The following is a 14557-nucleotide window of genomic DNA, read 5'->3' as shown; positions in this document are numbered from 1 at the left end:
TCCAAATGATATTTTCTTATCCTTGATATTTCATACTTAATGCTGTTCATTACTCCTAGTTTTATAATAGTTCACGCCAAGGATAAGTCGAGACGTAATTTTTAACAAATTCTAATAAATCAAGTCTCATTCAGAAGATAAAGATTTATCTATATAGAGTCGTAAATATTTCTCCTTTTTTCTTTTCTAAAATACAATAAAAATAATGATTTTATAACAAAAAATCAAGTTCTATATTAAATTCATAGGTACAAAAAGTATAAAATATGGCAATTGGGGGAGTCACAAAACGAATGAAAGAAACGAGGAAACAAGAAAGTATAATATGGTTCCACTACGTACGCGAGTAGGATTATTTGACATTGATAAATTCGATAAAATTAGTCAATAAACTATTTTAATTTATTCGTCGTCGATAAACTAGTCAATAAACTATTCTAGTTTATTATCATTTTTATACTGTAATGGTTCAAATTGTTTATAGCATGTCGGGTAATTTCTTGTACTCTCTTTCTACGCTTTCATTGGTTGTCGAGATTCTCAATTCTATTGGTTAAAAATGGCGCATTAGTTAATATTAACCAATTAGAACTTTTTTCGTCAATTTTTTTCTATGTTGTGTTTAATAACCTCTGATCACCTATATTAAAATTATTTGTGAAAGCAGTTCGAATGGCCGGTAAATCTGCGTTGACATTGCTGATGATATTTGGTTTTTTAAGAAACTTTTATGTTTATGGTACACGAATAATGAATAATTTTACGGAAATACATTCTGTTGCTTATATCACCGTTCCTGATAATGCAGTAGCTAAACAATTGGCACAGTAAGATAGTTCTATTAAATTTGAAACTAATTTTATATTTATCCTATGAATAATTATAATAAAACAACAAAATCTTTTTTTTTTCTGTATCTGCAGTGGATTGGTAAAGAATAAACTGGCTGCTTGTGTGAATATTATTCCTCAAATTACTTCGGTGTAAGCATTCATAAAATAGAATATCTATTTATACACATTAGAATATTTTCTATCTAAGAAAATTATTTATTAAATGTTTATTGATTAATTATATATAGGTATGAATGGGAAAATGAAATAAATGAGGATTCTGAACTTTTATTGGTAAGATTAATAATAATGGTTATCTATATAAAAAAGTTATTATACGGCAAGAATAATGTCATGTTTATCTAATTATTATATAGATGGTAAAAACAAGGACAGATACAGTGGATGCTTTGACAGAATATGTTAAGTAAGTTAATAATATAGCATATAATGTAGCATCAGAAAAAAGAAATAAACTAATCTTTCTTTTATTTAGAAGTCATCATCCTTATAAAGTATGTGAAGTAATTACTTTGCCTGTAAGTAAGATTTATTTAATTTTATTTTATTTATTGTCTATTTTACTTTACATAAATAAATATTCTATTATTTTCCATTTTTGTAAAATAAAACGAGGATTTATTAATACATCATATAAATTAAAAATTTAATTCAGATACAAAATGGTAATGAACAATATCTAAAGTGGATCAGTGAAGTAGTACCTCCTATGGATAAACGAAAAGAAAAAGACAATATTTAATCATTTTATCTATTTAATAATAAAATAATATAATATTATTATATATGAAATTATAAGAAATATGATAAATATATAAATAAATAAAATTATTATTATAAAAATAATGTAATACAATAAAGAATATTTTAATATGGAATGATTCCTACAATATATAACAATCTAAGTTTGATTGTTAAATATTTTATATTATAATAAAACGTTATTAGGACTATTTGATCACTATTGATGATAACCATATTATCCACTATATGAATATGCTTATCCCAAACAGAAGATATCGATATAACAAAAACAAACAGCCATAATATCAATTGATTATCTTCTTAAATTAATGACAATTATCTTATAAATAATATAAATATAAATTCGTTTTAAAGTAATTTCACTATCAATCATTTAATTAAATGATATTAGAAATAAATCATGAATAAAACTTTTCTAATATCCCATTTTATTGTTATACTAAATAGTTCTTTTTTAATTCTACAAGGCACACACATTTTTAATAATTTATATTTAATGAAGTTAATTCAATAATTATTCTACAAGAAGTGATTTTGAATTAAATCAATGACCTTCATAATGATTGTGTGATGCCGAATATATAATTGATCATATTTTGAAAATAATTGTAAAAATGTTTGCTTTGTCAAAATCTTTTTATACTTTGCAGCATGTGTAATTCTACTAATAATATAATAATTATTTTGTCCTAATATCTCTTCAAATAAGACTTTTTGCTTTGGATCCATATGATACATTATATTCTATGGTATATAAAAGCAATAAATTTAATTATTTGTATTTGTGCCTCTATTATATTTTTTATACTCATGATGCTATCTGCCAACATTGTAACCTGGGTAAAGCATTAACAATGCTAAAGCAAGAGACTCATTAATATCCATTTTATAATCCTTCTCCATATTATGACGACATGATGGACAATTATGAACTCCAGATGAAAAACTTCGTTTTAGACAAGTAAGACAAATATTATGAGCACAAGGTGTAGTTACAGGATTATTAACGACTTCTAAACAACAAACACAAGTAAATCTGTAAAGAAAACATGTATTTTTATCATGTATTTAAATAAATGTTTTAACTTTTACCAAGGCTTATATTATAATGCAAACCTTTCTGAAACTCGTTGTAGAAAAGCGGCCTTTCCATTTGGTAAAGCTAAACGACATTCACCCCAAATTTTTGCATTAGCAGTATCTTCATTTATGCATTTTATAAGTTTGCTGTCCAGTATATAAATTTCACGTTTCTGTTTCTTCCTGATTTGTACAATCTCTTTAGAGCTAAGTAATTCTTCATCTTCCAATTCAATAACACGTTTTTTATTTGGATGATTCTTTTTCATTGCTTCTAAATAACCATCAGGATATAATGGTTTTAAACCGAGTGCATTTATTCTTGCTTGACCTTCTCGAGTCCATGGAGCAGGAGCAGGATCATCCCTGCGTAATAGGTACCTCCATACACGGAAACCACTTTTACCCGTATCTGGGTAATATTTTACTACCTTATATATGCCATCATATCTATTCTCAAAATAATAAATGTACAATATTAACATTCATATAAATAATTTATATATTTAATATTCATGTATTAGTATATCTAAAAATATAAGTAAAGAAAAAGGAAGATTTTATATCATACATACCTGTTACCTTCTTTTGGTGCATATTTGCTATGTTTTGCAAGTTTAAAATTGCGTACGACTCTTACAGGGATTCCACCTCTCCAATCCTCAGCTGTGGCTCCATTTACTGAATCAAGTTTAGCATTACAATTTACTGCTAAAGCTTTATTCATCCTTGTTAATGTTTGATCACAACTTTGTCCGGCAGTCCTCTTATTTCCTGTAATCATTATAAAAAATAATAGAAAATACATATGTACGTATAAATCATCAGATATATACAATAAAATATATAGAACATTTTTATACCAGATAAATCTCTGCCTCCAGAACCAGTATACATAAATTCATCTCCATTATCAATATCGTCTTCGTAACCTCCAGATAAGACAATTGAGTATGCACAATCAGTTTCACGACCATGTATTCCAGCTATATGTGGCCTGTGTACACCAACTTCAGAAACCTTTAGTAAAAAGATTAGAACATTGTAGTATGCACGAACACTTATATACATATATGTGTGTATATATATAAATATATATATATATATATATATGAACCTGTACTCTGTATATCCAACATGTACCAACTTCTACACCTGGTATAGGACCTCGATGATTTGGTGGAACTATACTACATTCTTTTGTTCTACCTACACAAGCCATTCCTTTTCCCCAATCTCTTTTTATACTACTTTCATTAGTATTAGTTTTCTTCTTGGACTGTTTCAATTTATCCCCTGCCTTGAATACATTAAATATTTTTACATAAAAATATTGTTTTATTTTTAAAATAAATTTATATATAAAAGAATAATCACCCACTTTAACAATTTCATTTTCATCATTTTTACATTCAGGACAATACCAATAATCCTCTTCTGGGATTGATATTAAAGGTGGATTTAAACAACGTAAATGATATGCAAAATTACATTCATCGCAAAGCAGTAGATTATGTTCATCTTCTTTACCACCGCAAACTCTGCATCCACATTCTTTACATTCTTGATTAGGATCATCCATACATTTAGTGCAAGAAGCTGCAACACGTCTTCGTGTACCATTACTTGTATAGTTCTCTTCCTTTGATGTTCTTTCGGATAAAAGTTTTGGAGGTTCTATGTTATATACTCCATTTTTGGGATTTATTTTATGACCTTCAAGTTGATTATCTCTATACATATGAAAATATATGTATTAATATAAATATCTAAATATATTAGAAAGATACAATTTATAAATAAAAATAATTGAAAAGTCACCTGCCAATATATAAAGTTCCAGTTAATTCTTGTAATTTTCTTTTCTTTTCAACTTTTTTTATTGTAAAGTCATACCAAAGCCCTACCTCTTTGGGGTCGTCAACATTATGATTTACCATTACTTTTTGACCTATTCGCAAATCCTCAATAGGTATAAGTTTTCTAGCACGAGGTCTAATAGATCCTTCAGGTACATTAAATGCAGGTGCATGATTGTCAAATTCCCATTGCATATTATAAATAATCTTTTCGTCTTGCTTAAATATTTTCTTTATAATTGCTTCAAACCAAGCTCCATGTATTTGATCAAGACAATCAACAGCATCTCCAGTTTTATAATATAAACTTTCTGTTTCTTCCAAATTTGGTTCTTCAATAACCTCTACTTCAGTATTTTCTTTGACTTTATTATTATTGCTTTTATTATTACTATCTTCATTATCTTTATTATTTTTTTCTTTATTATCTATATTATCTAGTTTAACTTTTACCATTAATTGTATAACATCATTTAAATTAATACTATAATCATGTAATTTATAACCATTTTCTAATTGTTTACCACGGAAGAACAGCCGTTGCATATCAACTTCTATTGATAATTCCTTTTCTATTTCACGCTAAAAATATAAAATAATGAAAAAAATTACTTTACATATAATTATACTTTTAATTGTATAATCTATTATATATGTGTATATATTAAAAAATTAATATACAAAGCAAACTACAATATAATAGTAGCTTATAATAATATAAACAAATTGTTGAAGATTTAATACAAGATTGAAAGAAATATAAATTATTGCTAATAATAATTTCATATAAAAAAGCTAATATAAGTGATAAGAATTTTCTTAAGACTGCATATTGGAGCATAAAATTATTAAATTCAAAATATTCAGAAAATATTTTCATTTATTGTAATAACTATTGTAAGAATTTGAAAATCATACCTTAAAATCTTCAACTTCAGTTAATTTAGAAATTGTTAATATCGCTTCCTGTTTACCATCCATTGTTCTTACTTTTACATACATTTTGATAAACTTAACTTTAAAATTGTACACGAGATAACTATTATTTTAATTCGCTTGTCTAAACAGATATATTTAAGAGATCAATTTTCACGTGTTTTAACTCTAATGAAATACACCCTACTCTTACAAGCAGGACAATGATCACATCTCGATGGATCACTACTGTCAGCAAGACCACCACTTGTTGGCGTCCGATACAACTAGATTTGGCGGGAAATCTTTGTTGTAATGCATGGTGGGAAAATCACGTGATAAAATTACGTTTAGCATTGGTAGAGAAAAGGTGCATTTTCATCACAAAATATAATGAAAATTAAAGCAGTATTGAGAATATTCAAGTAAACACAAGCTATATAACTTAAAACATCCAAAATATGAATTCATACAATTTTGATCGAAACTCTAAGATTATGTAAGGATATTTATTTATTGTATATCATATAACGCTCATATACTTACATTTTAACTAACTACACTTATACATAAATATATATGTGTCATATTAAGGAATTAAATTAATAGCCTGTGAAACGTTAATGCGCACGCGTGATCACATTCTCATAATGTAAATATATAGAAATAGAACAATATCGACTCGTTAAATTTTAAAATATACAATTTTTAAGAATATTTTTTAGCACATTAAAAATATGTTATCATATTTATTGAAATATTAAAAAGTAAATGATTATCAAATATTTCATCTTAATATAATAAAAAATAGTTAATTACAATAGCAACCTACAGTAGAATATTAAAAAAAATTATAATCATATATTATATAGCATCTCCTCTCACAAACATATCAAGAAAATGGCCGCTATTACGCATCATTCTAGAACAACATCAACGTGAAGTATCCGGCAGATGGCGTATTATTAACCGGAACAACATAGTTTCGAATTCGACGCAATAAAAACGATATAAACGATAATTATCAGAGTTTATTTATTAAAAATAAAATAATTATCAAAGATAAATCGGTGAAATTTTCGTATTACGTCTCGATAAATTGTAGAAGCGTGTACTACATTTGACCAATGAGTATTTTCGAGCGATGCTGTGGCCATGTTTGTTTAGTTTCGAGGGGATGAAAAGTGAACACGAACGAAGCTTTTGAATGGGACTCGCGCGAGGGTGGATACATCGTTGATTCGCCGACGTTTGACGTGTGCGTCCTGATGAATTAAAGGATATGGTAAGCAGTGATACATTTGAAATCTATTTTGTCTAACTCCCCAAGGTCGAGAGATTTTCGCGGGAAATTTTTGGGTGATAGTGTCGTTTTGGGTACCGCCGCTACCGCCGACGCCGCTACCGCGGCGCAGTATTGCACTTTCAAACTTTCGATCGATTCGTATGTAGCCAAGAAGAGTTCGTTAAGGGCGATGACCGACAGAAATTTCTTCTTTATCGCATATTTTTTCGATTCGTTTATCAAACGGAAATTTCTAGGTGCGGAAATGCATTGATTATCTTGCTAAAATTGACAGAGCGCAACCTTGCATCACACCGCATATAAATCGATATATGCCTTCGCGTGAATATGTACTTACTTTAACTGTGTGTCAACGTACACATTTGAATGTATGTATGTATACACGCATATATATATATATATGTATATGTATAGGTGTGTATAACGCGCGACAAAATTCCAGAGATCTTGGACGCTTCTTTTTTCGAACAATCGAACTCGTTCCCGCGCAATTTCTAATCAGTACAAACATACAAATAAACGAAAAGTAAAAAGTGTCAATAATTGCGTTCGATAAATTAAAACACCTTATTCATCGAATCTTTCTCGAACCGTGTTCCTTCGTCAAAGCCCGATCTACCGGTGATTATTTTATATCTTTTAGACTCTGGCGGCTCGACGAATTTCTACAAACTTTGACAAACAGTAAGATGATTAATTAAAGTTAAAAGAAAATAATGAACAAAAATATGATTATTTTATATTTTGAACGCATCTTAATATTAAAAGAATTAATCGGAAATTATATGTAATTGATACATTCTCTATTTAGAATAATTATTTTTTGTAAGTAAGAACTTTTTGTATTTTGTACAGTGCTCAAGTGTATTATCAAGTTTTAAAAGAAGTTATCAAAATGTATATTTAACATTTATGAAGAACTTCATGGATGGTTAACAAAACATAACTATTATCCAGAATGTTCTTGCTTGAGGCATTCTCTTTACTGATGTATAAAGCTGTTTGCTAAAGATAGCATACTCCTGAATCAGTAATCGTACATGCAACCAGATGAATATTTTTAGTCAAAGCTTGTTTGCTGATTTGGTGCATGAATTAGATTTATAAAAAGCAGAGTAAGGATAACTGCTTGAACTTAGTTAATATTTCATAATTATTGATAACTATAATACATATAAAGCATAAGAAATATAATTATTAATTATTTTATTATTAATCATTTTCTAAGTATACTAAATAATAAATTGTATTGTTTATTTTAGGACATTTAATTTTTCTTTTGAAATGTGGTTAAGAAGTGAACATGTGAGTAGAAGACTGCGCGGCCGTTTATACATAAGCGGTGTGTCAGGAAGTAAGACATCTACTAGCAGAGTGCAAGGAACATCTGCACGGAAGGTACCATTCATCTCTAGCAGTAATCATCGCATAAATACATTACGTAAATGCAGCAGATTAACTCGGTGGAGACATAGATCTCCAAATTTTTTAAAAGAGGTAAGTATGAAATTATTACATAAAATATTAATTTAGCTTAACATATGTATAGTCACTTCACAATCTATAAACTAAAGTATCGATTCTTAATGTTTATCATTACCATTTTAAACACATTGTTATTTTCATGTGTTTATCATAAATGATCTTTGCAGGTCATTTATTCTTCACTATTTATTAACTCACAATTACTAACTAACCAACACTTAATGGTTAATGATTAATGAGTGACTGACAGATAGACAAGAATGTTAAGTAATTAAAAACATTCTTTCGCTGAAACAAATAAAGAAAAACAAATTACTTAAAACTACAATTGAAGCCGTTTGGTTAATACGCGGACTAATAATCAGTATTCTCAAACAAGATTATTATCTTCGTAGGCTTGTAAAGAAAATGTTTTACATTTTGCCAAATCTTCGCCTAGTAGACGTGAGAGGGGCCCTCGTAGAAGAAAATGTATAAAACGATCCATGGTTACATCAACTCCTCTACATCGCACTACACAAAAGGATATTATTCTTGTAAGTTACAATGAGGAAGATGTTTTTTATGATTTCTTTTTATTTCGGATGATATTACTTTTCTATTTTTTTAGAACTACTTTCATTGATAATATGATATTGTATATTTTTTTTACAGCCACCAAAAGAAACCGTAGAATCTAAAATTTCAGAAGAATCCAAGGAAAACTGGAATATAGCTATTTTGTCACTTTATTCATCAAGTTTGAATACTGATTTGTTTTGTACGCCAACACCATCACAAGACTTTAAATTTTCAACTGCAGGAACATCATCATTGACTGATCTAATGCCTCCAGCATCTCTAGGATCTCATTTAGACCTTTCATGTTTTCTTGATGACGAAGGAAATAGAAATACAGGTATGATGAATAGAAATTTATATTATATTTTATTTTTAATTTTTGTAATGCATAAATATAAATTTAAATCTTCTCAATAATATTATTTATATTACAGATATTCTGTCATTACATTACTCTGCGCTTTGTTTACCAAATGAAATATCTGAAGAAAATCATAGCTTAATGCACTCAACATCAATGTATAGCACGCGCAGTACATATTCATCTGAAAAATATTTTGGAAGTGGAAAGTATCCATTTATCAATAACAATGAGAACAATAGTAGTATATCAAAAAGTCAGTATACCATTGAAAATGATTCATCCAAATTTGAAGGAACTGTGGATTATTCCACTCCCAAATATAATACTTCTACAAGTGTATATGATATAGATGCTCATCATCCTTCTGATACAAATGGTAATATTAATATGAAATATGATGCTGAAGATATTGACAGTGAATATCATGACGCTGAGTATATGGAAGTTGGTAGTGAAGAGATAGTAGAAACTTGTGATGTTGAAAATATGGTTACTCAAGTACAAGAAGAATGGGAGCCATTTGATCCATATGTCTTCATCAAACATTTACCACCTTTGACTCCAGCAATGAGAGCCAGATGTCCGGCTTTACCTCTTAAAACACGAAGTAGTCCAGAATTTAGTTTAGTATTAGATTTGGTATGTATAGATATATCTTACAGATAATCAATTGTCTGATTATAATAATAATAAAAATAATGATAATTTTTTTTATCACAGGATGAAACTCTCGTACATTGTAGTTTACAAGAATTGTCTGATGCAGCATTTCAATTTCCAGTAGTTTTTCAAGATATAACATACACAGTGTTTGTTAGAACTCGACCATTTTTTCGTGAATTTTTAGAACATGTATCATCGCTATATGAAGTAATACTCTTTACCGCAAGTAAACGAGTTTATGCAAACAAATTAATGAATCTTTTGGATCCAACAAGAAAATTGATTAAGTATCGCTTATTCAGAGAACATTGTGTATGTGTTAATGGAAATTATATTAAAGATTTGTCTATACTTGGAAGAGATTTATCTAAAACTGTGATCATTGATAATAGCCCGCAAGCATTTGGATATCAAGTAGGTTTTATTTTCTTTCTAGCATTGCCTTCAAATTCATATTAATTCAATTTTCGTTATTTTTTGTACAGTTAGAAAATGGCATCCCTATAGAAAGCTGGTTTGCTGACCGTTCAGATAATGAATTAATGAAATTATTACCATTTTTAGAAAATTTAGTTAATTGGGTATGCTATATCTTATCTATACTATTATAAATATAAATGTATTATGATACTTAATAATTATAAAAAATAAAATTATATCTTTTTTGTAGGGTGGAGATGTTAGACCACACATTAGAGAACAATTTCGATTGTTCAGTTTTTTACCACCAGATTAATTAAGGTACCATATTAAAATTTAATACTGACTGAAGTATAGGATCAAAAAAAAATCCTATTATCAGTCTTCAGATGTGCGTGAAAGCGTGTGTGCAATGTGTATATCCGTGGTGAAAAATGCAAACGATTATTCTATACGCGTATAACATATTATGCGTATATCGTTATTATACTCAATGCAATGTCTTAAGAGAGTGTGCCTGATGAAGAGTAGAACTAAATTCATAGACCTGAAAGGTCTAAAAACATTATTTGTTATTTAAAGGATAATTGTTTCTCTAATGGAAGGAACACTTTACAAAAAATTTATTGATATTTCACTAATTATCTTTACGCATAAATATAACAAATATTAGTGAATTACATTCGACAGTTTCATGCAACCTTAAGAGATAGTTCATGCTTTCCAATTCCATAATGGAATCACTTTCGATCGTCTACCGTTATATAATAATACAAATACAACATAAATTTAAGAATATCTTCGAAGATTTCATGTTGCACGAGATTAAAAATTAATCGATTTTGACAATTAATTTCTTTATATATCAAATCTGTGTTTTAATAAGTCAGTGATATCACATAACGACAATAGCATTACTAATTACAATCTTATGTAATGCAAGATTACAAAGTTAAAGTTTTTATTTTATATATATATATTTTTTTTTAATTCCATCACTTGAACATGTCTAACAATACCATAAATAATATTTAACACTTTATCTATATAATACTTTTCTGAAATAATATCTGATTTTTTGTATAATTTATCAATTTCCTATATATGTGCATTATTTATTAAAATTAGTTCCTCTCGGTAATAATATTCCATAAAAATAGTTTTTATACATAATATATATTATTAAAATTTAACCAATTTCTGGCCATATGAATTTTATTTTTCAAAGAATATGCATTTCTTTTTATTATTTTTACATTATAAAATATAATAATTTCCTTATATACGAAATATTTCCTAAAAATATGATGTAATACTGTTACATCGATTTGTTTTATTCATTACTTGTTATTCTAGTAAATCCCATAATTTATCAAAGTTAATAATGAGCATTAATTATACAGAGAAAATTCGAAATTATATTTATGAACATGGGGGAAAAGAGAATATGTAATTCTTTTTCGAAGTAAAAAAATAGTATAAATAAATTTAAACAATCAAAATTATACTTTATTATCTTTGAGTATTTATTATTTTTTAATAATATGCCAACTTCTCTTTTCTCCTTCATTCCCATTTAAATTAATAGCATTACAACAATAAATAGTGTCATTTATTTTTAACATACATATACTTTTCATAGTAAATATGAGAACATTTGTTTAGAAGCATAAAAATATACACGAATAAACCTCCAAACTTTTTCTGACTTCCAAATATACAATATTTCTTTTTTTTGCATTTAAAACTTATAAGTATATTTAAATATATACTTCTAATTAAAGTAGTTGCACATGAATTTGCAATACATATGCAAAAAAGGTGGAGAGAAAATTATAGAGTACAATATTCAGAGACGAATGATGAGCTATCAAATATGTGTACCTTAAGTACAAAATGTTAATTATACTAAAAATATTTGGCAGTAGTTGTTTAAAGATGAGAGTAATTCGTATTCACAAATTTAGTAAAAGCTTCTATGGGAACATTTTGAAATAGTTTTACTATAAATGTATTTTATTAAGCTTAAGTCATTATGAAAATCATTGTTATTTCAATATGAGAAAAATATAAACTTGGAGACGATTTGCTTATAAATATATAGAAAAATGACATACTCATCATAGTTACATGAAAAATATGATCTCAACCCTGATATCTTAATAAAATGAAAATCTTTCGTTAATTACATTGTTACGATAAAGTATTATAGCCTGAAGATTGTTTGAATACATTATGTATAAGAATATATTAGTAATTATATAATTATATGTATATGTGTGTGTAATATAATTATATAATTATACATAATAGATAAATGCAGGTTTATAAAATCATATGTAATTTATAATCTATATCAAAAAAAAAAAAATTGACTAAGATAATACATAACACTATAATAAGAAATGTATTGTCTTGGAAATTTTTATGATTTCCACAAAAAACCACACGCACATGGTTGGCATCAAATTTTAAATTGCAATAAATTTTAAATCATGTTATTATAACATATGCTTACCATATGCATGTATTAACATCTCATATACATTAAAATTTGTATATTCTTTCATTATCAATTGTTGCATATTTTTTGAGTTATTCTATACAAACATGTATATCAATATTAACTACCTGTAAAACAGTACATTCAATCAGTAATGTTAGAAAATAATTGTGAGAATCTTTAATGCTAATGCATAATAAAATTTTAGAAAATGTCATAATCGAGTAATCATGATATATAAATTAATTTTTGCAAAACCTTGATTTTTCTAAATATACCATATTTTATTTATATCCATATTTTATTCCTTATCCAGAATAAAGAATGATGATATGTATTAAAATTGTTTACTGCTCTATATATTTACAATGATTTATTCTTCTGATCAATTTGTGCAATTTGTTGATCAAAAATTCTTCTGATCAACTTAATATAATTTTGATGAACAATCACTTATTCGAAAGATAAAGAATAAACACACAAGATTATCATTAACGAATTTTGAAAAAAAAATATTTTCTTTACATAAAACGTGTTTAAAAAAAAGATTATTCTTAAATGTAATTTTCACGCAAAAGGATTGTTTTTAAATATATTAATAAAAAAAGATAAATTTATATATTTATCTTTTATCTTTCGAATGATCCGTTGATCATCAAAATCGAATAAAAATTGTAACGAGGAGAATTTTTTACGTAAACCCAGTTTTTGGCCGTTTTCGTTGAAAATATGAAGGCGCAGTAGTGCCTCTTAGCGTCGTGTCAAATAATCCAAACGATTTCCCCCACTAAGCATCTACATGACATGGACGTACATTATTTTATATGTATTTGTGTAACTGACTTCTCGTGGAAAGATTTAAAATGCATATGTATTTTTAGGTACATCTCTTTTTTAGTAACATTTAAAACATTTTGTTTATACGTTCATATTGATACATGATAACAACATTTTATATTAATAAGGGTTAATGTCATAACAATACATATGTTAAATAAATATTTGCATAAAAAGGAATGGAATAAATTTTTTAAATCTCTATAAGTGATATAAGATATAAAAATATACATTGTTCATATTACAGACAGTCAATTAAAACTATGGTGAACTAATCTAAATGACATCGAGTATATATTATTTATTGTGTCAGACCAATTATACAATTATTTTTCTAAAAAAAAACATATATATATATATATCTTTGAAAAAAAATGGATATATATCAATATATAATTTGTGCTCAATAAAACAAAACTACCTATATAAGAATAACAGAAACGCTGGACACAAGAAATATGTACCTAATCATTAATAAATGCTAATTATTATACATCTTTACTAAACAGGTAAGTGACACAAATATTACATATACATAATGTTTATTTGAAAAATATTCTCAAAATGGGAACTTCATAGAAAATGAATAAAGTTAAGTATGAGATATAAATATTTCAATATGTCATTTGCAGACAAATATTATTCTAATATATTAATTATATTGTCTCATTGAATAATTAGTTATTAATAATATTATTTCAAATTCTTTTATCTTTATTAAATCTTAAAGAAAAAAAAAAAGAAAGAAATCATTAACATATTATATGTATTTATAAAGTACTTAGATAATTATTAAGTATTTAATAATAATAAAATAGCTGTAATAACAGATGAAAGAATTTGATATAATAAATTTTATATTATTTTTAAGAAACACTATTTTATATATTGACAAATTATATAGTAAAGTCTTATAATGGTTATAATTTATATATTACTGTATAC

The 14557-nt window shown here is 26.6% G+C and overlaps 3 protein-coding genes across 8 annotated transcripts; 2 read left to right on the top strand and 1 right to left on the bottom strand.

The window, feature by feature from the left end:
• The first annotated feature begins 596 nt into the window (after window positions 1–596).
• LOC124957194 (protein CutA homolog) lies at window positions 597–1703 on the top strand. 2 transcript variants are annotated; one of them, XM_047514042.1, is made up of 6 exons: window positions 597–827; window positions 924–983; window positions 1082–1127; window positions 1211–1260; window positions 1333–1372; window positions 1510–1703. In XM_047514042.1, the coding sequence occupies exons 1-6, from the start codon at window positions 673–675 to the stop codon at window positions 1594–1596; spliced, it is 438 nt and encodes a 145-aa protein (XP_047369998.1). In that variant the 5' UTR covers window positions 597–672; the 3' UTR covers window positions 1597–1703. The 2 variants fall into 2 exon arrangements, with proteins under 2 accessions (XP_047369998.1, XP_047369991.1); XM_047514035.1 differs by having other exon boundaries at window positions 599–827; window positions 1330–1372; window positions 1510–1694.
• LOC124957167 (E3 ubiquitin-protein ligase UHRF1-like) lies at window positions 1449–6021 on the bottom strand. The gene is made up of 8 exons (XM_047513980.1): window positions 5477–6021; window positions 4521–5140; window positions 4081–4432; window positions 3817–3999; window positions 3563–3719; window positions 3275–3473; window positions 2736–3149; window positions 1449–2655 (listed from the first exon to the last, which is right to left on the bottom strand). The coding sequence occupies exons 1-8, from the start codon at window positions 5558–5560 to the stop codon at window positions 2436–2438; spliced, it is 2229 nt and encodes a 742-aa protein (XP_047369936.1). The 5' UTR covers window positions 5561–6021; the 3' UTR covers window positions 1449–2435.
• LOC124957173 (CTD small phosphatase-like protein 2) lies at window positions 5879–13788 on the top strand. Of its 5 annotated transcripts, none has more exons than XM_047514028.1 (11): window positions 5879–5972; window positions 6346–6758; window positions 7423–7463; window positions 8042–8276; window positions 8660–8800; window positions 8919–9162; window positions 9260–9442; window positions 9539–9828; window positions 9910–10266; window positions 10338–10433; window positions 10523–13788. In XM_047514028.1, exons 2-11 carry the CDS (start codon window positions 6756–6758, stop codon window positions 10586–10588), a joined length of 1656 nt encoding a protein of 551 aa, XP_047369984.1. In that variant the 5' UTR covers window positions 5879–5972; window positions 6346–6755; the 3' UTR covers window positions 10589–13788. The 5 variants fall into 5 exon arrangements, with proteins under 5 accessions (XP_047369984.1, XP_047369947.1, XP_047369964.1 ...); XM_047514008.1 differs by adding an exon at window positions 7635–7894 and having other exon boundaries at window positions 5882–5972; window positions 9260–9828; XM_047513991.1 differs by having other exon boundaries at window positions 5881–5972; window positions 9260–9828.
• Window positions 13789–14557: the final 769 nt, after the last annotated feature.

The sequence above is a fragment of the Vespa velutina genome, chromosome 1 (assembly GCF_912470025.1).
Source record: "Vespa velutina chromosome 1, iVesVel2.1, whole genome shotgun sequence".
NCBI lineage: Eukaryota > Metazoa > Arthropoda > Insecta > Hymenoptera > Vespidae > Vespa > Vespa velutina.
Note: the sequence above shows the minus strand (reverse complement) of the source record. Positions and strands in the feature narration are given on the sequence as shown.